We start from the raw sequence: 26,165 nt of genomic DNA, 5'->3' as shown, positions 1-26,165 counted from the left end.
GCCAACATGGTTTCACTACGGGAAAGTCTTGTTTAACAAATCTTCTGACATTCTTTGAGAATGTTACTGCAAGAGTTGATGAAGGAAATACTGTTGATTTGGTTTACCTTGATTTTCAGAAAGCATTTGATAAGGTGCCTTACAAAAGAAGTGTTACAAAAATGAAATCTGTGGGTGTGAGGAAAATGTTATTAAATTGGATAGAAAATTGACTGGAGAGTAGAAAGCAGAGAGTAGTAATAAATGGAGTGAGATCTGACTGGATCACAGTTACAACCAGTGTGCATCAGGGCTCTGTGCTAGGTCCTCTGCTGTTTGTGATTTATGTTAATGATATTGACTCTGGAATGACTAACAAAATTTTGAAGTTTGCAGATGACATTAAGATTTTTGGGAGGCTAACTGTATCAAAGATGCTGTAGACTTACAAGGAGATTTAGATCATTTGATGCCTTGGACCAATATGTGGCAGATGATGTTTAACTATTCCAAAATGTAAGGTGATGCATGTAAGTTTTTACAATTCAAAATATTGTTACAATTAAAATAGGAATACATTAAATACTTTAGTTGAAGAAAAAGGTCTTGGTGTTGTGATCGAAAAATCACTTAAGTCATCTAAACAGTGTATTGTAGCTATCAATAGGGCTAATAGGATTTTGGGTAGCATCTATAGAAATATTGAATACAAGACAAGGGATACTATTGTTTCACTGTATAGATTACTTGTAAGATCTCATTTAGAGAACTGTGTACAATTTTGGGCTCTCTTGCTCAAGAAGGACATTGAATTGTTGGAGAAGGTTCAGAGAAGAGCCACTAAAATGATACCTGGGATGGTGGGATCGTCCTATGAGGAGAGATTGAAATCTCTAAACTGGAGAGGAGAAGAATAAGGGGGGATTTGATTGAGGTGTTAAGATTATCAAGGGTATTGATGATATACATCCATCAAACTTTTTTGTGTTTATCAGTGAAAAAATAGGTCAAGGGGTCATAAATTCAAATTTTGGCAATGTAGGAGTCATCTGCAGTTTAGACAGTATTACTTTTCAAACAGGATGGTTGACTTTTGGAATGAGCTGCCTTCAATGGTGGTGGAAGAAGAAAATTTAACTGAGTTCAAAAAAAGATTGGGTGAATATATGAGTAGTAAAGGATGGTTAAAGTTGGGAACTGGAAGGGCTTTGATGGGCTAATAACCTCCTTTTTGTCTCTTCAAAATTTTATGATTTTACGTGATTAATATGAAGTGAGAGTTTTCAAGCAGATAATATTGGCAGAATAATTTCATTTTTAAGGTAAATTTATTTGTTAACCTGATGTTCCTAAGACAGTTCTTTAAAACATTGGTTAAAGGTACATTTTTTTGCCATAAGTATCAATAAAAATTTATATAAAATTTATTAAACTGATTCATAACTTGTGAAATAGAAGTTTATTTATGAAAATGAATTTTTGCTGTTCATTTGCTATCCATCTTTGTGTTGAATTTTTACAGTATGTTGGTGATCAATATTATAACCTATTTTCACTCTAGAAGAAATATGAATATAGGTAGCAGATTTATAAAACCAAAACTATATAAACATTTATAAAGTAGTATAATATTTTTATCTTACCTCAAAGTCTTGGTGGTCAAGTAGCCAAAATCCTTGGGTCAGCTTTACAAGGCTGGAATTCATGTGAAAGATGACAGGGTATTCCATAAGATTTTTTACTAGATAACTTTGGTGTTGTGAGAGGAATGCTGCCATGTCCAGAAGAAGGTAGAGGATCATACAGTGTTTCTTCTCTAATGGGACCTCCTTGAGAAGATAGGTATTCAAAGCCTCATATAAACTTGGTGGAGGATACTGCCCATTACATCCTTTGCTTTGCCACAGATATGTAGACTTGTCCAGGAAAGAATCAATTTCCAAAATAAGACCATCAATCAACAGTATATCTGTGTGGCTCACTGTTCTGTTAGCAATAGAAATGACAAATCATGTATTTTGTAAAAATGGACTTGAAGGAAACTGGTAATATGATAATCATATTGATAATTGCTATGAAAATTACTGCACAATATATGGAAAACATTTCTTAGTCACTATTACAACCACAACATTTCTTCTTCATTTTTTTTACATTCATCGAGCTAATAGTTTCAGAAAACATACAATACTTTACAAGTGGCATTTAACAGTGAGTTTAATTAAAACAAACAAGCAAAAGCAGAAGAAATAAGAAGAGAAGAGAAGGTAGCCTTATAAATACATGATTCAACGTACAATTAAAACAATATATATATATAGCTAAGTATAAAAAGAAAATTAAACAAATACCTGTTAAGCTTCTGAAGCTCCTGCCTTCGTCTGGAGTAAAAGTCTGTAAGGATTTTGACAGGGTAGGTTACCTTGTTTTCTCCATAAGCTGTATCTTCATTATGTTCAGGCAACAGTTGGCAGGTGTACATCCATAAAGTAGCTTTCAGGTAAACAGCAATGAGTTCAGTAACTTCATATCTCAATTTTTGCTCACCTTGGCCTACAAAATCATTGTTTTGGTTTGATATACGTTATTTTTGTTTTATAATCTGTTACTTTTACACTTCTTGTAGCAATGAAATGTAAGGTATAGAATCTAATATAACAAAACTTGGCAAAAATAAATAACTATAAAGCTTCAAAATAAGCATGGATTTTAATTGTAAATTTGAAGCTTTTGTATTGAAAACAGGTTTTATATTTCATTACTCTTACAATGAAAATATCATCCCCACTGTTGATTACCTTTGTATTTATAACATGAAAATTTTACTATATGATCTGTTTCTTACATTTTATAAAATCAATATACATTGCATGATAATCTAAGTTTACTTGTAATTTACAATTTAGCTTACAATCATTAAATATCAAACCTCATTGTATATTGTAGTGTCTGTGACATATCCTCTATATTATAGTTACTACTACATCATTCTGGAATATAGCTAATTCCGGGATGTGAAAAATGTAAACCTCAAATATAGATTAATTTATCTTACTAGCTTTTAAACTATTTTATGTGAACTTCATACAAAAGAGTAAATGTCATCACAAGAACAACGTAGAACAAATTATGGTAAAAGGTTTATAAACAATTAATGTTAGAGAAGTAGATGGTACTAGATGTTAATGAAAAAAATATGTTGATAATTATATTCCATTAAAAAAACAAACAAAGAGGGAGTTACTGTATGACATGTAAATACCTCAGACTTAAGCAACAATTCTAGGTATTATGTTCAAAATGGCAAAATATTACCTTATGGAACAAAAATAGTTTCATGTTCTACTTTACTGATGCTTTAGAAATTGTTAGAAGAATTTGAGAATATATAGCAAAAATCATAGTATTCATAATAATGAATAAATCAAGATACTTGAAATAACAAAATTATCATCTCAGCAAATACCAGAAAAAAAATTTAGTATTAAGATTTTAATTTTCAGGACTTCCAAGTATGACAGTTTTAATTGACAAATACACTATTTTACAAAATAATATTACCTTGCTGAGTGATAGAGTCAGACTTAGACTGCAAGAGATTAAACAAGTGACTTATATGACTGAGCTGATTACTATATTTCTGAAGAACTAGTAGTGTAGATTGGCTCAGTTCTAGTTCGGAACAGTTGAACAGTGGCTTCACTGTAATATATATATATATACATCAAAAGTGATAACAGTTATCAAAATATTATATAAAATCAAGTCATCTATGTATATAACAGTCTCCTTTACACAATATGATCTCATTGAAATTTGCTTTTTACTTAGAAAGAAGTCTAATTCATTTAAAGCTAATTTTCTCCTCTATGAAACATTTTCAATGCAAAGTATTTTTAAAATAAATTCACTAATAAGTCATTTAGCTTATAACTGTTGTAAAGCAAAAGTAGTTATCAGAATAAACATTAATTAATGTTAAATGATTATAATCACATAAACCACCATCAACTAGAATGCAACACTAACTTGTTACAATATGCAAACAACTGGTATATTAAATATTTTTCATATTTTTAATGACATGATTAACTTTTGTTAATAAAAAAATATATATATTTGTTATTTTATTTTTCACATAAAACATGGCATAGATAACTCACATAATTCGTCACATGTTGTTTTTATCTGGTTCACTTTTTCCCAAGCCCAATTATATAAGAACCTAAGAGTGCATCCTGCATGATTATATGCTGTGTAAGAAAAAAATAGTAAATGAACACAATAGGTAATTTTATAAACACATTTAAATTTTTTAACTATAACATAAATAGTTACTATGATCTTTTTGTGTTGGATTCTAAAATTCAAATCATACATTAAAATAATCTACTTTTTACCAATATTTCAACTTAATTTGTTGTTTGTAATATCAACACCCACTGTTATTTTAGTATACCTAAATTTTAGGATTTTCTAGGATTTAACTTGTCACTATAAATCTGGCTGATACTGAATGCCACAAAACAAGTGTTTTAAGATTGTATCATCTGGCTAAGTTCTTTCCAAGATATATCTTCTCTTTAATTAAATTTTCATGTGTAATTTTATATGAGCGTATTTGTTCAGCATTCTCATGGGGATACAGAGTTGGCTTAATATTTTGTTAAGATGAATAATATTAGCCAGATGTTCTTATATGTCTGTGTTATTATGAAGTAGGTTTTTTGCAAGTATTTCTTCTATGCAGTAGTGTAGCTGTTAAAAAACAAAAGTACTGGAGCTATTCCAATGATCAATGGCATTTTTCATAACTCATAATTTTACTTTCAGCATTAACTGTCTAATAGTTATAATCATTTAAATTAAATATGCTATTTAATCAGCTATTTTAAAATAATTAATATGAGACATATGAATTTCATTAGTACAAAGTGGATTTAGTATATCAAAATTTTTATACTCTTATTTTTTTTTTTGTGTGTGTGTACATTTATTTCGCACTGCTTGGGATACATGCAAATAATTTTAACAGCTTGTGAGCAGAATAAGTATATTAAGTTATGTTAGGTGTAAATGTAAATTGCTATGAAACATGAACATAAACATATCACATCATGTGGAGGTGCCTTCCTGAACTTCCATACAAAGAACTGAATTTCACCAGGAATGTCCACTTTCATTCCATGTCAAATATTAAATGAATTGTAGCCAAACAGAATTGGAAAAAGAAACAAAATTCATTAAAGGTGTTATAAATGATTTATCTAATACGTGACAGAGCTCTTGTATGCATATTTTTTGAAAATCGAAACATGCACATTTAAATTGTACACTAGTCACCATTAACATACATACAGTGTTAGTTATTATACATAGTTTTTGACACAAATTCTCATGAGGAAATATTTCAAATTAATATAATAAATATAAATAAATAAATATGATAATACTAATTATTAGCAATTGAGCACCGTGGAACTGAAAAAAAAGGTGCTGAAGCTCCACTATACAGGACTCCTTCTATGTAAGTTTGTTGTATGGAAGCATTATGCATTATTATGTATTACAGAAATATTTTCCACCTGTTCTTATAAGAGTTCATCTTGAAGCCAATAAAAAGTACAAGCCCCTGATAAGTAAAGTTTTCAATGTTTTCTTTCTTGTTTTAAAAGTTGATATGAAGCTAAATATAAAATTTCTGTACTAAAGTTAATGCTTAAAGGTAGGGGCTGATTACCCATTAAAAATATTTATAACACCACCAAGAGACTGAATTTCAGTGTGTATTAACATCGTGTTATATTACATAAAATTAAAGTTTGAGTGTGTTGATTCAAAGAAACATATGACTTGTGAATCTGCTCAGCATGATAATTTGCATTATATACAATTAGTTGGTTCAATTTCAATACTTTGAATCACAGCTATTTCTTCAAAACTTCATAATCATCAGTTAGGTCCATGAATCCTTCAATTATTGTGTCATTTTATAGACATTAGTCATGTGTCACCTCAAGCTTCAAATACCACATTAAGACACAGGAACATTATTTATGGGCAGAAACTGCATGAGAGTTTGCTGGAAGTTCTTTTCTACAAATAACTTTCCTATGTCTATATTATAGTCTTTTAAAATTGAATTTTGATTATAACTTCACATGTTTCATAAAGTCATAATATAAGTTATAATTACCAATCTACTTAAAATGCACTTAAATTTTATTCAAACTTTGCAAGCTATTTTATCAACTAACTGATAAATTTTGTCATTTCTTATATATATACTTGTAGCTGTCTTTCACAACATTTTAGAGAGATATCAAGTCAAATATATATATATAATTCAAATTTGTTAAATTAAAGCAGTAAAAGATTATCCAAATTTCAATAAAGCATAATTAAAATTTTACAATCTTGTATTTTCTGTTTTAACTTCTACAAAAATGTAATTAGAATACAGATATAAATTCTAACTCCTAAAGATAGCACAGTTACTCCAAAAATTGCCAATGTTACAATAAATGTCAATAAGTTTTTCACTATGATAAAGCTGATTGTACCACAATACTTTTTCCACATCTTTAGTGTATACTTTATTAAAAATATCAAAGTTAAAAATGCCTGAAAGAAAACCAACCTTTCATGATTACTCAAAGTAAACCTACTGGGCACTAATATTAAGGTGTAACACATAATTATCATACAAGAATATTAAACTTAAAATGCAAATATATAAATCTTAATATCAATATGGTTCTATTGTTTAAATTGCTCAATTTGGTTTATATGTTTCTTTCAACATTTTAAAAGGTTTTTTACCTGAGAAATATAATATAGTTCTACAGTTCTACAAAGAGTTAATGGTATATATATATATATATATATATAGGTAACTTAATTTATATTAAAACCAATTCATCTACTAACAAAAGTACAATAATCAAAACTTAACAAATCTGGTAGGTAATCATTAGCAGAAAGAGAATGTGAGAAAATATGACCTTAAATACATAAATCATCACTTAATTATTTATTTACAATACAGGACAAAAACTTTAAATATATATACATGTATTAACAGAAAGAAAAATGAAAGAAGATCATAAAAGAACTTTAACCAGATTAAATAATCTAAATACTAATCAGTATAAATTGATATTGTGAACTCACATGCCTATTTTATCAAAAAATACAGATCCAAGATACAAAAGTATCATGACTAATCTTTACAAAGACAAAAGGCTGAGTCACCAAACAATAAATGAAGAAGGTCACTGACGGCTCATTGTGTTAAACTAGCCTCAAAGTCATTTTCCTGACCACCAAATTATAAAGAAGATATATACAAATTAATCCTGCTTTTATCATCATTTGACTATCATTTCACAAACATACATTACTTGAGGCTTGAAATACCCAGTTTTATAACTACACAACAGTAATAGTGTATTATTTAAACTTAACAAATGTAAAAATAAAATATTTTTTGATTTTTCAATACATAAATTAAGTATAATGGTAAAGTTTAGCCTGGGAAATCATAGGTGTTTAACTTTATATCTACTTCTAAACATTCTTTAATAAAGTTTCACCCTACCACCAGATGCCCAATGCTGAATGCAAGCAGCAAATAGATGGGTCAGGTTATACTCGAGAGCCACTGATAGAATTGTTTCTCTTTTTGTTGCCTGAAAAAAAAAAGAAATAAGGTAACTTATTTTTTCCTTGAACAGTTTGTTTATATGAAATATAATTACAGATTTATGACATGAATTGCTTTATGCTGTACTATAATAACTTAGAGTCATTAACATCAAACAAAAATAAAGTAGTAAACCAATCAGACTGCCTTCTTTTTGGTCTATTTGGAGGACAGAATACAACTGAAGAGCTTTCTACATATCTTGATCTGAATTTAAAAACAAATTATAGAATGGTTTCATATAATAAACCTACTTACAGTCGATATATCATCAAGTTCTTGACAGTGAGATACAAGCCCAGCTTTTACACACATATTGTACAGAATATTTGGATTGACAAAAATGCTTGGTCCTTTAATAGCCATTTGAGACAAGATCTAGAAAATAACAAGCTGAAATGTAATTAAGAAACCAGAATCTTACTAAAGTTTTTGTGTTGTTCTTCAAGATATTGATCTTTAATATTATTAGGTGAAATTATATATATATATAGCAAACTCTAATTAATTACTTTCCAGTTATTCTTTTTATTACACACACCAGAAAACATGTGAATAGTTCATATTTTCACTTAAGTTTAAAATATCAGAACTTAGTAGCATTTTAGATTCTTCTTTCAAAGCGGATATAAAAAATTTATTTACATGCTGCTGATATTGTTTTTTATGGACTACTACTGCCCTATCTTTTGGTTTTGAAACAATGTTTCAGCCATCATGTTGAGCCTTTCTTCATATTAAAACACAAGGCAGAAGTAACACAGTCAGTAAACATTTTCTCACATTCATGCAAAAAACAAAACTTTAAATGGTAATAAAAAACAGATACATAATGATGGAAATAATAATGGAAATAACACAATGATATACACACAAAAGTCACATACAATGGGTGAACATATTAATGTTGCAGTAAAAAACATAATCAGAAAAAATACAAATAAGTTGTACAAAGTATTATTTTGTGTGTGTGTGTGTGAGTGAGTGAACCCTTAAATTTTCACAAGACATTACAACTTATTTTCATGTTTGCCATACATTTTCTTAAAGACTGTGGAGTACTGTTCAAAATTTCCTGTATTACTTCCCACAATTCAGTCAAGTTGTTTGGTTACATTTTCACCCTCAAGAATATTCATATCAAACTTTGTGTAGGCTAAACCATGACTGTAGTGTTCCATCAGCCTCTTTACCATCAAAATATTGTTTCACCACATTTTCTGTATGCTTGGAATTTTTGTCTTGCTTAAAGATGAATCTCTACTAAATGAGTTGTGTTCTTGAAGGAATGTCATGATGGATCAGAATCTGCCTTTCAAGTGTGTAAATCACTGACACCACTGGCTGAGATACATCCTCAAACTTTTACTGATCCCAACAACATGCTTCACTGTAAATGTTGTTCATTGACTACAATACCATTCTCCTATCAACCATCAAAAATGTTGTCAGTGATTGCTGCCAAACAATTCAAACTTGGATTCATCCGTAAATAGCACATGTTTCCAGTTTACCTTATTTCACTGTTTGTGGTCTGCTGCTCATTTTAACCTTTTGGTTTGGTTACCTAGTCTCAACAGAGATTTTCAAGAAGCTACAAGTTCAACGAAACATGTTCTTGAGGTAGTATTCATCCCTGTATTTATAAGAAGGTCACTGGCAAGATCTGTATTAAATCATTGTTATCTTGTAAAGAACATACTATGAGATACTTAATGTCACTTTTGAATAATTTCAGTTTCTATATATGAAAGTAAAGGCTGTCATACTATGTCTAGTAATTGTATTGTACATGAACCCAGTAATGGCTCCTAAGATTGAAATACTGAATAAGAAGCCCATAGAATCAAAGATTTTGCTGGTCAAGGATACCCCATGTGAAAAATTCTGGCAAGATGCTATGTTTTGGTAGGAGCTGTATGCAAGACTGAAGAAGGTACATAAAACTGGCACCAGGGCCATTTTATCTAATGGGCAAAAGGGGCAGTCAGAGGCCCACCATGCATTGCGGGTATAATAATAAAATATAAAATGTATATTAATAATAATAATAAACCAGTTTTATAAAAAATACATTTTTTCATTTTTTATTTCCTTAATTTCTTTATCACTAATAAATTCAGTTTATCAAATTGTATGGTATTTTTTAAAATCAAGGGTAAGTAAGTGAGGCCCACTAGTTTATACTTTGCCTAGGGCCTACCAGTGCTTTAACGTGGCAGTGACCAACACTGTTGGTAATAGGAGTGGTTGAGAGGATTGTTCAGATGATAAATAATCACAGAGTAAATTATCAACATGTGACTGTACTCTGTTGAATTCGTTTTTAAATGATAAAGGATGCAGCATTCCCATATTATTTGCCTTTTATACTCCTTTTCATAATTGTTTCCAACTTACTATACCTGTGTTATAAGTTCTTTTTTTTATTAAAAAGAGAGACTTAAAATGTTGAAAGTAAAAAAGAAGACCAGGCTTAAGGATTTAGAAAACTAACTAACCAATCAGAAGCAAAGACAGGATAATAATTATAGTTGTGTAAACTTAAAGCAAAGATACATATTTCACTTGAATTTGCACTAATGGCTTTGTTTTTACACTTGTAAACATGAAATGGTACAAAACAGTATGACTTAGAGAACCACTGCATTTGGATTAAACACAAATCTTTGTAAAATTAACTTCTGTTGTAAGTTTCATATGAGACCATCAATCAACAAAATTTTAATTTTCTACATAAAATTAAAACAAAATATTATCTGTACATTGCTTTGTTACTCCCTTACTAATGATAGTCCTAGAATGAGCTTAAATGGCTATATATTCTAACAATTATGACATCAACTGACCTGTCTTTGAATTCCAAGGAAAGAAAGCTGCATAAACCCATTTTCAGTCAAACAAAAAATCTCTGCAAACAGGAAAAAATATATATATACATCAAATTTTAATGTAAAAACTATTGACCTTTCTTAAAAAGCTTTCTAAATACATCTATATTAATAAACAGTTGAAGCTCAAGCATCAACTTCATATGAAAATAACAGTGAAATGGAAAAAAATGACAAACACTTTTGGGTTAATGTCAAAACTTCATAGGGACTAACTCAAAAAGTTTTATAATCAAAAATACTTGTCACAAAAGAATTAACACAATTAACATCAAAAGGACCAACATCAAACTGCATAAATAAAAAGCATTGAAAAGAAGTATCTGAATAAAAATTTATCATGAAAGGAAAACAGTGAATAAATAAATAAATTTGTTTTGAAAGGAATAATTTCAAATTGAATAATTCTGAAAGGAATAATGAAAAATAAATAAAACAGGCAAACAGTTAAGAACACAGATAAAAACCTTCATTCCAAGATGGCAGTTTAATGTGAAAATCACAAATTTACAACTTTGATACACCAAACCTCTCATTTATATACATAATAGACATCCGAGCAGAAGTATCTATAAAATAGCATCTCAAAACAAAAATATGTGAAAATTTATGAACTCAACTAAAAGTACAGTTTTCTAGAATAACATACCACCAAAAGATGGATATCCAATTAAAATGAAAAATGACAGTTGTTTTTTTTTTAAATGAAGCTAAAACCATAACACCTCAGCAAGGAGTATAGAATAAAATCTAATAGAATTATGTCTACTATTAATGTTTCAAATATAAACATTTAAATTAATATCCTAAAAAGATGATAACATCAGAAGATGTTTCACAAAATGCACAAATTTAAACACTTAGCTGAATGCAAGTCATATCTATTGATGTCATTTTACTGGATAGCACATACAGACAACATGCTGGGCCAATAATTTGCTTCTCTGACTGCATTAGTGTGATAGTAAAAATGACTTTCCATAAGAAGTTATGCAGATATATTGGTTAAAATAGATAAAACACTCATCCATACATTGTATCACATAGACAAAGTTTGAGTTGAGGAATAGAAACACATGAGGCTAAACAGTGAAATTTTGAAAGGTACAGTGATATTCTTCTAAAGTACAGATAAAATGGTCAAATAATTTTATATACATGTGATGAATGTAATAATCATGTATGCAAGTTGCGAAAATTTTTGGCTTGAACATGTTTGTTGTATTATTCATATCATTTGTAGAAATATAAAAACTTGTTGATTTTAACCTCAGAATACAGATTAATATTAAATTAGCCTGTGTGAATGTTTATTAGAGTTAAATTCAAAACAAATATTTTAGTTAAGAACAGACAGAAATGACTATTATATTTAAATTGTAATATCTATAAAACACAGAAGCAATGTATCCAACTGTTCACAACTTCGGAGTTATAAAGACAATTCATGGCACACTTTTCAACCTGGTAACTAATGGCACTTTCACCATAGATGGAATGAAAATGTAGTTATAATTTTGGACTCTTTTTGTAAGCTTTATTGCTACAAAGTATTATATACATCAGTACAAGCCAAAATCTTGACTTGTATTAGCTGCATTTCAACCAAAGTAGCTTAGTCAAGAATAGTACAAAATATGCAGTTTTTGCAAAGAAAGTCCCAGTCAATAACCTACATATATCTTTTAACAACCCTGAATAAACAAGGGTATTTACAAAAAAATTCATTTGTTACTCTTAGAGTACTCTAATAAAAATTCCTTCTTAATGTGGTTAATATTTACAGTTTGATGAATTTCGTAAAAGCATTCAAAACTTTTCTTTATAATCAATCTTTCATATACAGTGCAGCTGTACATGTGTATGTATATCAAAAAAATATGACAATTAGTTTAAATTAAGTCTGTAGGTGAAAACAGTTTATACAGAAAATCTTATATTTTATGTTGTTTATATATTTAAACATTAAGAACATACTCACTGAATCCAAGTGACGAAGGGAAATAAAACTGGTCAACTAATGATTTGGCACTGAACTTGATAATAGAGTTGGGAAGAATGTATGCATCCTATTTCGATACATTTAAAATTATGAACACTAGCTTTTCTATTGGCTAAATATGTTCAAAACATTAACATCTGATTCGACTCAGGTAGAAAATAACAATAAATGTTAAAACAGCAAAATTAACTACTATTTTATCTTCAAACATTATTGTAAATTCATAATAACCATAAAACTTACAAGATTATAAATATTATAGCATATGATTGTTAAATGTTAAATTATATTTCAGAAATGTACATTCTGTGAGTATAACAATTCATTCTTTTATTTACCAAACTGTGAACATGCTACCTCTTGCAGCTATAAACTGCCTAATTTGATATTTTTCAAATGCCTCTTTTACTATAACATGTCTCTAACCTCATGATTAGAAAGTTTTAGACATCTAAGGCAATTACCATAGCTAGTGCTGCCACCTGCTATCTAGGCTATTGTTATTGTAGTAAACTGGTTAGTTTGAGCATTTACAGTCTTATGTAGGCAGATGAATCTCTTTTGCTTTTAGTTACACAATAAAATTTCGTGAGGAAACTTTTAATTTAAAATATTTTCAAGTATATGGTGTATTATTTATTTTCACATACAATTTTCTATACCTAGGTAAACTATATTTCTGATCAACACTAACTACAGAATTAAACTATAAGCCTAAATTTAAAGTTTGTCAGAAGAACAACAAAACCAATTCATATTTAAAATCAGTGACTAATTTATAAAAATGTAGCAACTTTCTAAACTCCAACTTAAACCCTGCTTAAATACAACTACTATAGAGAATTTAATTTATAATTAGTCCAATTAAATTTTTAAAACTTACCAAAAACACACCCCTCTTTGTCTCCTCTAACACTTCCGATAGAGAAAATATTCCAACAAAAGAACTCAATTTTTCAGGGGAAATTCTATGGAAGTACAATTACAAAAAAAAATAAAAAATATAGAAAAAAACATTAACACAAAAATCAATAATATAAACAAATTAAATTTTATCCTTGATTTAAAAATAGCTTGTTACATATCCTTGATAATGAAATTTAAAACCAACAACATATATATCTCAAAGAGGTTTATAAAATGTTACTTAACTATAAGACCTATCTATTTATACCCTCATAAATCATTCAGTATACTTTCTCCCTTTCAATTATTAAGCTCTAAGCCATATTGTTCACAAGCTATGTATGATGAAAGCAGACATATTTCTATAATGATAGATTTTAATAATTTTAAATGATTATATTTGATATAAAAACTATACTTCAGTAACAAAATTATTTTATTTCAGGAAATTCTAGAAGCCACTTAGAATTATAGATATTCAAATGATATGCAAAGTTATTCCAAGCAAATGCTCATATGAGTCAATTTCAGTAGATATAGTGTATGTGTTTGTTATTAAGTACAAAGCTACAATGTGCTATCTGTGCTCACTGTGGGTATTGAAATCCAGCTTTTAGTGTTATAAAACTTCAGACTTACTCTTGGGCTACTGGATGGTATAGATATAGCATTTAGATGGCTATGCTATTCATACAGTGTACACAAGTGTTTTTTCCCAAAACATTTTTTTGTTTACTTGCAGTAGAACAGTTTAAGACTTTCTGAATACATTTCACACTAGTTATTTTATTAAGTAAATATTTAGTTATTTATTTTTATATGAAAGCTAGGATTCTATCTATGTTCCTGACAAAAACTGTTTTGTCAAATTTAAAAAAGATGAGTAATATTACTGATCAAAAGTGTGAAACTGGTTAAAAAATATACATTTCAAATGTTACAACTTGTGGAAACAAATCTTGCTCTAACTATATTGTGTTGGTAACTATTTATAACCATTTTAATATTTGTAGAGATGCAATGCTTCTATGGTCAATATTTTCTCTCTCAAGTACATATAAGCATTACAAAACCTTTTTCATTTTTATGACTGAGTCTTAAATTTCACATGGTACTAAATAATCATACAAGGTAGTTTTAAAACCACTATACTATACTAAATCTTATTTATATGTATATATATATATATATATATAGACACACACAGTTATACTTCTTATTTCATAAATTGAGGCTATTTAGCTATCACTTGGTTTTAGTTTACCTTTAATTGGGAGTGAGCTGTAATATGAAACACACTTGATAAAAGGTAACAAATTCATTCTAACCAGCTGCAAACTTGTATTTTGGGAAGTGTGAGCTTTTCACACTTTTATACTTTTTTCGCTTTCTTTTTTGAGGCTATTCAACTAAACTTAACATATGAATCAGAATGAAAATGTATGAAAAATCAAGTGTGTGTGTGTGTGTGCATGTGGAAACAAAAATTTCATCCAATCATCTTACACATTTGAGTGATACAGAATTTCACTGGATAACACAATCTCTGTTATTAACCTAGCTGGTTTGATGAGAACTGACATTGCTCCATGGTACAGTCCTCAGCTAGTCATGGTACAAATTTTGTTACCATATGTGAGCTTATTGTTTTTCCTATGTCAAAATAATGCCACTTTTTTAATGACTAAATTCTCAATAATAAAAACTTTACAATACTTCAATCTAATTACCTGAACAAAGAAGGCATTTCAGCTTGATACCATTGATTAATATCAAATAGTAACATGAAACAATGAGAACAGGTGTCTGCTACATTATGCCATGCTTCCCATACCACAACACAGAGGCTAAGTTCCTGAATATCATCCCAATCTAAAATATTAAAATCACGTTCTGTCAAACTCAAAGAGCATTCAAAAAACTTTTCCTCAAACACTGAAGAAATATTAACTCAAGCATAATCTTTCACTCTTTAGTAAAAAAAAACACACTCTTAAAAAAAGTACTGCTGTAATCAAAAATATGAATGCTCCAAAACACACAAGATCTGAAGTATTTCTCTAGACTTGCTTTATTTAATATTATTTGTCACCAGAAACTACAACTGTATTAGAAGTCACTATTAATGGAAAAAAGCTATTTTAAATTAATTAGCAGCAAGGAAGAAAATTAAAAATAAAAAATAAAAAATCCAAACACTACACAATTCTATATATATATGTTTATTTGTGTGTGTGTGTGTGTGTATGTGAATGAGTACAAACGTGTATATACATATTACCATTATTTTCTACAGAATCTTGTTCTGATCCACAGACACTAGACTGCTGTATGGTGTAACAGCTTATAAGACGACTGACATTCTCTATATTCTCAGATGAATGACCCAAGTCTGGGTTATAGGGATCTAATGTGAGTGAATACTGGAAACAAAGTGAGCAAGTGCTAAACTCCTGCAAGAAGATTGAAAAAATTGAGCACACCTTTCTGTAATCATGAAATTAGGATTCAACACATAAAAACAATTATCTTCAACAGTTCACAAAAAAATATACTTAAGCTTGTAGTAGTGTCAAAATATTGGATGTTACTTTGTTTGTTTGTTAAGTGCAAAGCTACACAATGGGTTAGTTGTGCTCTGCCCACTGTGGATATCAAACCAGACGTTTAGCATGAAAAGAACTCAGACTTACCACTGACCCTGTCCCCCGGTGGGACAGCAGCAAGTCTATGGACTTACAACACTAAAATCTGGGGTTCGATTCTGGATGCAGCAGATAGCTCAATGTGACTTTGCTCTAAAAACAACCAACCACTGAGCCACCTAGAGATGCATGGATGTTACATTTCATAATTAATAAAAATGAGTAAACTTAACATTTCCATACAAGATCAATGGAAAAAATGATTTTAAAAAATTTAGAATAAGAACTGGAAAGTGTGGTATATCCAGCACTGATGAGATTTTCAAGAATAAGAGGGTTGGTTTCTAGTCACATTACTTCACACCATTTGGCAGTATATTCAATCATTCAGCATTTGTTTTACCTAATAGATGGTACAAAAGTAAAGTTTGAATATTACTTTTTCTATTTCATGGAAAGTACTTTAGTAAAGGCTTTTTATGATACTAAAACAAGTTTAAACTTAACTGTATCTACAAAATTCAAATTGCTCTTATTTAAAAGAATAAGAATTACTCAGATTGATTTAGTTTTGTTGCTCAATGTCACAAAATAAAAAAGTAATTATAAGATTAGGGATTTCACTGATGACAGAGGACAAAATGTGTCTAGAATTGAGAAAAATTAAACTACTCCTATAATATTCTTCTATTATAAGATCAATTAAGTAAACAGTGTCCCATTGCAGTTTCATGTTTGATTTTCATACTATAAAAACTTTTAACTTTTGCATTATCTGCATTTAAAAGAAGTTTTATCAATTAACAGTAAACAAAGTGTTATGATTATTACTTAGACAAAATAAAACCATTGTTTATACACTATGGCATATGTTATTTATCTAAATATGTATTTTTAGTATTATTTCATTTTACCAATAGATATGCAATAAACACTCTCATAGTAGATTCTCAACTAAAAAAACACAATACAGAGTAATCATCCATATGAATGCATCAAGGAAATGTAATACTATAGAATAAATAATTTTAGGTATCAGAGTTTGGGTTAACCCTACTTTAAATGTGGTACAGTAGTTCTGTGGCAAATCATATGACCAAGTTTACTAGTGTATGGGAACAAGTTTTGGCAGATAATTGCTAAGGATAAGTTCAGTACACTCTTGTTATTCTGAAATGTTTAATGAAAACTAGAATATGTCTGATAATGTTTATATACTGTAAAAATTCTTAACCAACTCATTTACCTGGTTTCAATCTTTAGGTCTGGTTTGATGCAAATATGTTAGTACCATTAAATGTAATTTACTTGAGCAACAGGTTTAAGCAATATTACAAATGTATGTAGCTGTTAGAATTACATCACTGGTGTTCAAGTTCAATTCTAGAAATGTGTATTTCTACAACTTAATGTTACAGAAAATATCCATTAATGGTTATCACATTTACAATCCTTTTCCTGGCCACTGTACAAAATTTCTAAATTTTAGCTCTTTTGGTACTTTGATATAACATGTATATAAATATACAAAGAACAATAGTTAAAAGACTTTAGTGTTTATTCGTATACAATATACATGGTATTATAAAGAAAAATCCATGTTCAAACTGATTACATTTAAAAAGTACATAGCATACGGGAATTCAAATTCAAATGTCACTACATTTTTTTCGTTTTTCCAATTAGCATATCAAGCCTATCCTAAATGACACTACTGCAAGCATCATCTGTTCTGGATAGTATACATTGTTCCTCACAATATCCTGCACATGGAACATGCATTTTATCTTAATTACTAACCTTGTCATGTTAAAAGTGATAGGAAGAAGAAAAATAAAAATGCTAGTTTGTGAGAATAGTAATTTACTTAGGTATATAGTATAATATGGTTTGGGAATACAATTCTACCAGGCTTTCCAGAATAAAACCTACCATTCTCTATGTGGCTATGGTGAAGCTGAGCTTCCCTAGAACTATTTTTTAAGATAGAATCATTTTATAAATAAGTTTTTTGCTGTAATCACCCTCTACAATTACTATAAATTTCAAAATTTTAATATTTGCAAACTTATGATACTTTTAAATTCTGTTACTATTTCAATTTACAAATTTAAGGTAACTGAAATTTATCCTACTATTGGCAGGGAAATTCACCCAAAGTACATTAAACACCTATTAATCTTTCAACTGCTTAAATTTTCATTAGCAAGTTCACTCACTTTTGCATCAATAACAATATTTTTATGCTTGTAAAGCAGTTTTTTACAAAATGAAATGCTTCTTACAGTAATACAAATACAACAACGAAATAAATTTCAAATAAATCTATCAATGCCATCTGAAATTGATGCCTCCCTGACTATACCTACTAAAACATACAAAGCAAAATGTACAGAAATAAACATATGTTAGTTGCTTTAAAAATATGTTTGAAACTTGGAAATTAAGATATCAGTCAATAGTGTATAATCACAGTTATAAAATGAGCATGTCCATCAATGGAAAAAATAGTTCTATGGCAAGAAGGGGACCTGGAACATTGTTCTCATAAAATGTGATTAATTTAATTAGAGGTACTTGAGTATGTAGTACAATATATACAATATGCTTTGTAAGACACATATTTTTGGGTACTTCTTTTAGGCTCTACTGTGTCTGATATTCTGTGATCCTCAGGATTCATTACCAAGACTTTATAATCAATATAGATATGCTGTTTATTATTGAAACTAAATATAAGATCTTCAAATTCCTTTTTTTTTCAACCATTCAATGTTCTCAAGAAAATGGAAAATCATCTTGAAAAAATAAAAACAAAAAACAGCAATAACTGTGATTTTATAGCTGCATGATATATCCAGTAAGTACTGCCAAGTCTGCAGCAAATCACAATTTCACTCAAATGTCACATCTCTAATGTATTATCTACACGACGATTATTCAGTTACTTTAATTTCTATCAACTATGAGTAAACATTTATGCCAATATTACAATACTATAATAAAACTACACTCACTAATCCCTTATCCAAGTCTAGACTTACCTGGTAAAAAAAACCATAGCCATCAAGCCATTCTTTTCTTTTATAAAATACAGAAAACATTGATGCAACAGCAGCTCTTTGAGGTCTGTCAAAAATAAAAGTCACAATAATACATCATTAATACGTATTAAAACAATATTTAAAAAACTGTTAGTTGAATTGATCTTATGGATATTCTTTCTGATGAATCAGAAAATTTTTTCTTTTTATAGTATACTAGCAAAAGTGCCCAGCTTCACTCGAATTATTAGGTTGATAGTGTGTATATTCTGAACTCATTTCAGCATAAAAGTATAACCTATATACTTTTGTTGCTAAGCAATGTGACATAAAAGCCATTGTTGGAATGCATTGCTTCAAAATGCACTGGATTTTCTATATATTAGAAGTTGTTATACAAGGAACCACTTCTTTTCTAAGGTCCCAAGGTGGGGCAGCGGTAATTCTACGGATTTACAATGCTACAATCAGGGGGTTTGATTCCTCTCAGTGTACACAGCAGATAGCCCAAAGTGGCTTTGCTATGAAAACACACACACTCTTTTCTAAGTGGTTTTTCGCTAGCTTGCCTCATTAAAAAGATGAGCACGTGCATAAATAAGTAATAATACCCAGGTGCACACCCTCAAGGTCCACTTAGTATGTGTGCAAAATTTCAGGTTTCTAGGTTCTTTCCTTTTGGAACTATGGCGGTCACACATACACAGACATGCACATACGTGGGGTCATGTGAGCAAACACACACATTTGTGTCTATCTGGCTGTGATTTCTATTTGTAATATCAGGAACCACTTTTCTATGTGGTTTTTCACTAACTTGCCTCATTAAAAAGATGTGCACACACATGTGGATAAGATGAGTAATGATACCCAGGTGCACACCCTCAGGGTCCCCTTAGTATTTCAGGTTTCTAGATTTTTTCTTCTTGTAGCTATGGCAGCCACAGACCCACAGATTAACAGACATGCCATTTTATTATTACAGATATCATGTTTAAACCATTGAACTGATTTATGTTACCATCCTCATGTAAAAATATAGAACAGGTTTAAAAAGTCTGGGTAAATAATATTAACAACCATTTTTACTCAAATATCAGACAATAATTAAGTCTAATCATAAAAAGCTAAATCAATTCCATTAAAAACAAATGGTTAAAAACGTGCCATACATTTTGACACCATCTAGTACCTTCCTCAGCCACTGAGGAATTGTTGAAACATATGGTAGGTTTTAACCATTTGTTTTTAATGAAATTGTTTTAATCTTTTATGTTTAAACTATGTAAAAAAAAGTTGTTAATATCCTCATACAAGTTATACAAACAAAAATTAGTTGATTAGTTGGCACAGCCTAATGATTAGGATATTGAATTAAGAATCCCAGGATTCATGCATGACTTGTGACTCTTTGCTGCAAAATCATGCCCTGCACTTTAGGGCTCCAAATTTGCTATAACAATGTTGGTCAAATCTTACTACTTGGGAAGGAAAGAATAGCCCAATAGTTGGCAGTGTGAGCTGTTGACTAGCTTCTTTCCCTCTAGTTTGTCAGCCCAAATTAGGACAGTTAGTGCACATTGCTCTTGTTTAGCTTTTATTAAATTTCCAGAACAAACAAACCAACCTCTGTTCATCTGATACTGATTGCCCATGAACAATCCATAGGTAACAGTAATTTTGAGGGTCGTTTTCTGGTTCTTGAAAAGCAAACTTGACTACAGGAGGAAGCCCTGATTCTATGAACAAACTAAACCTGTGAAGATCAGAAAAACCACATTATACAATGAACACATAGATAGGGTGTTAATATAACTGACAATTCACCAAAAATATCCCCATTAAAAGAAGAAATACATTTTCTAATACAACTTTCACACTTACACATGAAATGCTTAACTGGGATTACTTAGCTCTTAGTATTTCATGGTAATTAAATATGTTCTTCAGAATAAAAGCTGACTCAATATGATTAAAAGAACTAATACTACCATTTTAATTGTTACTATATGAAATCAATTATTATTTATATTACTACAAACACACACACATATATATATATACATGCACAGACACAATAGCCTTATATATATATATACATAAAGTATTTTAATAACACACATGTTATCAATTGTGATAGAAAAAAACCTATGCACACAGCAGAGTAATACAAACACAGCCCCACATATGTACTTAATATCAGAATAGTTAACACAAGTAAAGGTTAAGAAACTGAAAGAGAAATTGCTTGAAATATCACCCAATAATATTTTTAATGAGATTAAATTTATTTTGCAGTTTATTATATGTGAAAATTCATTAAATCACAAATATGAACAAGTTTATTCACTCTAAGGTCATTTTGTTCATGTTCCAAATCTGAAATCCTCCAAAACTAAAACCAACGACTAAGGCAACCAAAGATTTCACATATTCTATACTGCTGACATATAAAGCTTCATCTGAAAATAAACAAAAAACATATATATATATATATATATTAATATAACTTTTAATAATATTCATTATTTAGACATTAAATAAACTCTTATTTCTATTCTAACTTATGTTCCTACATATTCTTAAAACAATAGCTTTCACTGTAAATAAAAAAGGCTGGCCAAGAAACTACCACAAGAACTTTATTAGGCTTATCTAAACATAAAAGTTTTTTTTAATGAATAGTGTGGAGAATAGCCAAGGGGGGTAGCAGAAAACCTACTGAGGAGGCAACCGCCAAATCATGTAAATAATGAGATATAAATGTATTAAGCATGGTCCACATACTAGCCTGTACAATCCTCTCCAGTAGGCAACATAACCAAGGTGCTAGGGGCATCAAGGTATGGTGAATTTGATGAGAGGAACCCCAAAAAAGTCTCCATCCATCCAATGAAAGCACAGAATAAGCAATATGCTTCAATTGACGAATCCAACCTGCTAAAGCGACAGGAGATAAGTTACATGACACCTTAGGATCCCAATGGACCCCCAAACCCTTCAGTGCCCACAACAGAACATTGAAGAGTCTGAATTAGGCATAAAATATGATTCAGATCCGAGCATTCATAAAATGGGAAATGGAGGGAAGACAAGTAGGAGAGAAAGCTTTATCTCCTTCTCTAGCTACTGAAGTTTTGGGAAGAAAGGATCTATTAGGATACATCAGAGCATAAGTGGAATGCTAAAGAGTCCTATGAACATGAATCTCAAATGAAGACCCATCCCATCCTGGCTGAGAGCATCTATGCCCAAAGCCAGAGGGTGAAGGACAGAAGACCAGAAGGATGGGAGCTGGGCATTCCAGTGAGTGGCAAAAGCAACTAACTGAGGCATCCTGAAACGAGAGCAGATCTAACAAATAACTTGTGGATGAAGCATCCATTCTGTGGGAAAAACTCCATTGGGATGAGATAACTGATCAGCCATGAAATTCATTGAAACATGACAAGCAAGGAAAACAATCTGATGATTGTGGGCCCAAAAGAGAAGATCCAATGTCTGAAGACAAAGAGACCTGGAGTTAGTGTCCTCTTGCTTGGAAATGTAGGAAACCACTGTGGAATTGTCCAAGTGAAGCATTACAACCTTCCCTCACAACAATTCGTAAGCCCGAGACATAGCTTGTCAAACTGCTAGAAGCTCTAAAAAAATTGATGTGGAGAGAAGATTCCTCTTCTGTTCACAGGCCCTTGAATTCCACATCCCCTACACAAGATCCCCATCCATGGAAAGAAGCATCCATGAAAAAATTTATCTCAGGATGTGGGGGCAGGAGAGGGAACCTACTGCCAAGATTGAGTGGGCTGGAAGCCAACAGGGTCACTGGACAATCCAGACACATCCCTGCAAATGTTTTAATGGTCCCATAACAACTAATGAAGGGAACACACGTGGCCCTGATCCAAAGGAATAAATGATTCCTAGGATGCCCACATCCCTGCAAATGTTTTAATGGTCCCATAACAACTAATGAAGGGAACACACGTGGCCCTGATCCAAAGGAATAAATGATTCCTAGGATGCCCACATCCCCAAAAGAGAATGAAATGCATGCACCGGTAAAGAAGAAGACAAAGCTATTAGAAGAATGGCTCATTCTATGGCCTGAAGTTGTAGAAAAGAAGGTTGGGCCCAGCTCTTGCAGCTTTGGATAAAAGAGCTCGAGTGTGAAGCTCTTCCAAGTGGCATGAATGAGCAAGGAGAATTCATTCATCCATATAATAGTGAATGTGAATACCCATTGAGTGAAGATGGCATGAAAAGGATATGACTATCTGGCAAAAGACGTATGGGATGGATGTGAGGTCGAATGAAAAACTTGTCTCTTGTGCACAAAATGGAAATACCAATATGAAGACTCTACAATCGAAATATGAAGGTAGGCATCCATAGACTAGGTGCAAAGTGCTGCTGGAGGGAAAGAAACGACTCCATGATAAATCAAGGAGGGAGGAGGAAATGACTGAGATAAGAAAAATCAATGACAATAAACTCAAAACCCAATAATATCAAAGAAATCATCGTCCAAAGTGTAGGTATAATTAAAATTATACAACACATAAGAGAAACCCACAGCATGCACATAAAACTGTTGTCATAACATTCTGCTGTCGGGAAAAGTGAAAGGAAGTCATAACAGGGAGCTTATATATGGATTTGGTATAGGGAGTACATTGATGTAGGTGGAGAGAATCACAAGATTTACATTGCTATGGGCAATATAATGGGGTATAAATGCTGGAGCAAGCAAAGATTCATATCACTACTTAGATGGGAAAAGAAGAGAAACTTTCATCGGGATAAAGCTAAAGTGTAAGAGATATAAGTATTTTGGAAACATTTTTTTGTAGACAGTTGTTTGCCTGCCATTTTATGCTGATCTGATCAAATGCAACCTCTTATGAGTAGGCCTATATTTTACCAAACAAGTCTTTCTGACACCTACGTTTCAAGTAATAAACATGACTACATTGATTTCACTTTTGACTAATCAGAAGGCCATTAGCATGGAATCCTACTAGATCCAAAACAAGGTAAACATTTTGTCTATTACATTGACAAGCCTTGCCTCCATTGTAAGCAACTGAGATACCAGCCACACTACACTGATTGTGGCCAGATATATTACTATTTTTATATTTCTTTGTGTAGCTTATAGCTCATTACTTCAAGTCGAAACATAAATGAAGGTAAATATTGAAGCATTTATGGCATTATTTACAATACTGTATGGTGATTGATGCAAGTAGATCTAAGCAATTTAATCAATTACCTAAAAGCAGCAATTACTTTGATTAAGTTCATGTATACTGATTGGTTAATCACAATTACAATTAAAACTATTAATTGAAATTGATATTTTTGATTACTGTTATTTTCTCTTACTAGCAACAAATGATTCATTGAGATTTTGATTATATCAATTCTCAGAAAAATAATCAACTAAACAAAATTAGGATTTTCAATTATTACTATTTTTGATTATTCCAACTACCCAGGAAATCAAAATATTGCCACAAAACTTATTTGCCCTGTCTCTGTTGTGGCAAAATTACTATGGCTATCTGCCACTGTCAATAATTTTGAATGGCTAACAAGAGGTATGACAAAAGTATCTTATAGCATGTACTTGCTGCTTAACCTTTTTTCTTTTTTTTTGTTGCTTTTGTTGAACTACTGACTAGATGGAAGACAACTAATTGTAGCACTCGGTCAGTGTCATTAATTGATTAGCAAATACCACTAATCATCCAGTTCTATAGAAAGTAATAAAATACACAGAAGATAATTATACTAATGTAATATAACCAAAGAGAACCTTTGAATAACTACTTATGATGTTAATGTCAATGTGTAAGTGATGCTCCCACCCAAGACATTCTGGGTTGATTATAGATAACTTACATTATATTTAGTGTGCTACATCCACACAGATTACTTAATATTTCAATTTGTAAACTTAATAATAACAATAACATGTTAATATGGAATCATATTCTATCAACTTAATATAATTGTTCATCCTTAGCAATATGTTTCAGTTAAAAAAAAGTCAACTTAATACAAGGGGACATGATCCCTTACACTTTAGAACCCACTTACAATATTTGTTTTAATTTCTTTCTTACAACTAACTAAGACTAACTTACAACACCTACCAACAGTTAATGAATGTATGAGAGCATTATCTTCACTTTTATAGAAGAAAACACCCTGCTGAAGACTGTCATCTGCATATAAAAGTTTGTTTTATTAAACATAAAAATATTTTTGTTCTTTCAATGTCAGTCAGTGCAATAAAAATATACAATCTAAACGTTTTGATCTCTTATATCAAATTTGTTGCTATACCTTTCTTCTGCATCATAAGTTTCATCAAAAAAGAAAAATAAGTACTAACATCCAAAAGGTTTTAACTGTCAGATTCAATTAGAATTAATTGCCATGTCTCATACAACTGTAGTAACAGAATGGTCAATAACATATTTTTATAATAAAAACTTAACTTGGACTACCAAATAAGTTTAAACAATTCTGCAAAATTCTGTTACAGTTTATATATTTTTGATAAAACCAGCATTATGTAATTTTATTCCCAGTTTTCAAAACTTAGCAAATATACCATTTATCGTGAATTCCAATCAGCACATATAATCAAGTATAGAACATCATCTTACTTCCTTACCTAACTTTAGTTTACTTTAGTAAACTCTGAGCAACAACAGAATATTTAAGATTATCAAGTTTCATTAATTATACCTTCGTTCCCTTAGCAAAGCATTGTATTTCAATGGAAGTAGCATGAAATTTGCTGCTTCCTAACCTTACATCTCAACAAAGTATATATGTATATATATATATATATATATATAAGGCACTTGTTTTATATCTAGTTTTTGGACCAAACAGCACAAGTCATAAGTCAACAAAACGCATGTACAAATGAGACAATCAGTGTGTCTTAATGCTGTGGTATATAAGCTTGACATG

The 26,165-nt window shown here is 30.4% G+C and overlaps 1 protein-coding gene across 1 annotated transcript in view; it reads right to left on the bottom strand.

The window, feature by feature from the left end:
- LOC106468606 (protein ELYS-like) overlaps positions 1–26,165 on the bottom strand; it is an 82,573-nt gene that overhangs the window by 47,146 nt on the left and 9,262 nt on the right. Inside the window, exons 4-18 of the mRNA XM_022396955.1 lie at positions 25,334–25,405; positions 21,523–21,634; positions 20,800–20,928; positions 19,173–19,257; positions 15,765–15,936; positions 15,214–15,418; positions 13,461–13,545; positions 12,557–12,644; positions 10,534–10,595; positions 7,943–8,062; positions 7,580–7,670; positions 4,143–4,232; positions 3,541–3,681; positions 2,331–2,532; positions 1,623–1,965 (exon numbers count right to left, since the gene is read on the bottom strand). Coding sequence (XP_022252663.1) covers positions 1,623–1,965; positions 2,331–2,532; positions 3,541–3,681; positions 4,143–4,232; positions 7,580–7,670; positions 7,943–8,062; positions 10,534–10,595; positions 12,557–12,644; positions 13,461–13,545; positions 15,214–15,418; positions 15,765–15,936; positions 19,173–19,257; positions 20,800–20,928; positions 21,523–21,634; positions 25,334–25,405 — 1,997 coding nt within the window. The remainder of the gene's footprint in view (positions 1–1,622; positions 1,966–2,330; positions 2,533–3,540; positions 3,682–4,142; positions 4,233–7,579; positions 7,671–7,942; positions 8,063–10,533; positions 10,596–12,556; positions 12,645–13,460; positions 13,546–15,213; positions 15,419–15,764; positions 15,937–19,172; positions 19,258–20,799; positions 20,929–21,522; positions 21,635–25,333; positions 25,406–26,165) is intronic.

The sequence above is a fragment of the Limulus polyphemus genome, unplaced genomic scaffold (genome assembly GCF_000517525.1).
Source record: "Limulus polyphemus unplaced genomic scaffold, Limulus_polyphemus-2.1.2 Scaffold3075, whole genome shotgun sequence".
Classification (NCBI taxonomy): domain Eukaryota; kingdom Metazoa; phylum Arthropoda; class Merostomata; order Xiphosura; family Limulidae; genus Limulus; species Limulus polyphemus.
The sequence above is the reverse complement of the archived record's forward strand: the minus strand, read 5'-3'. Positions and strand labels throughout refer to the sequence as shown.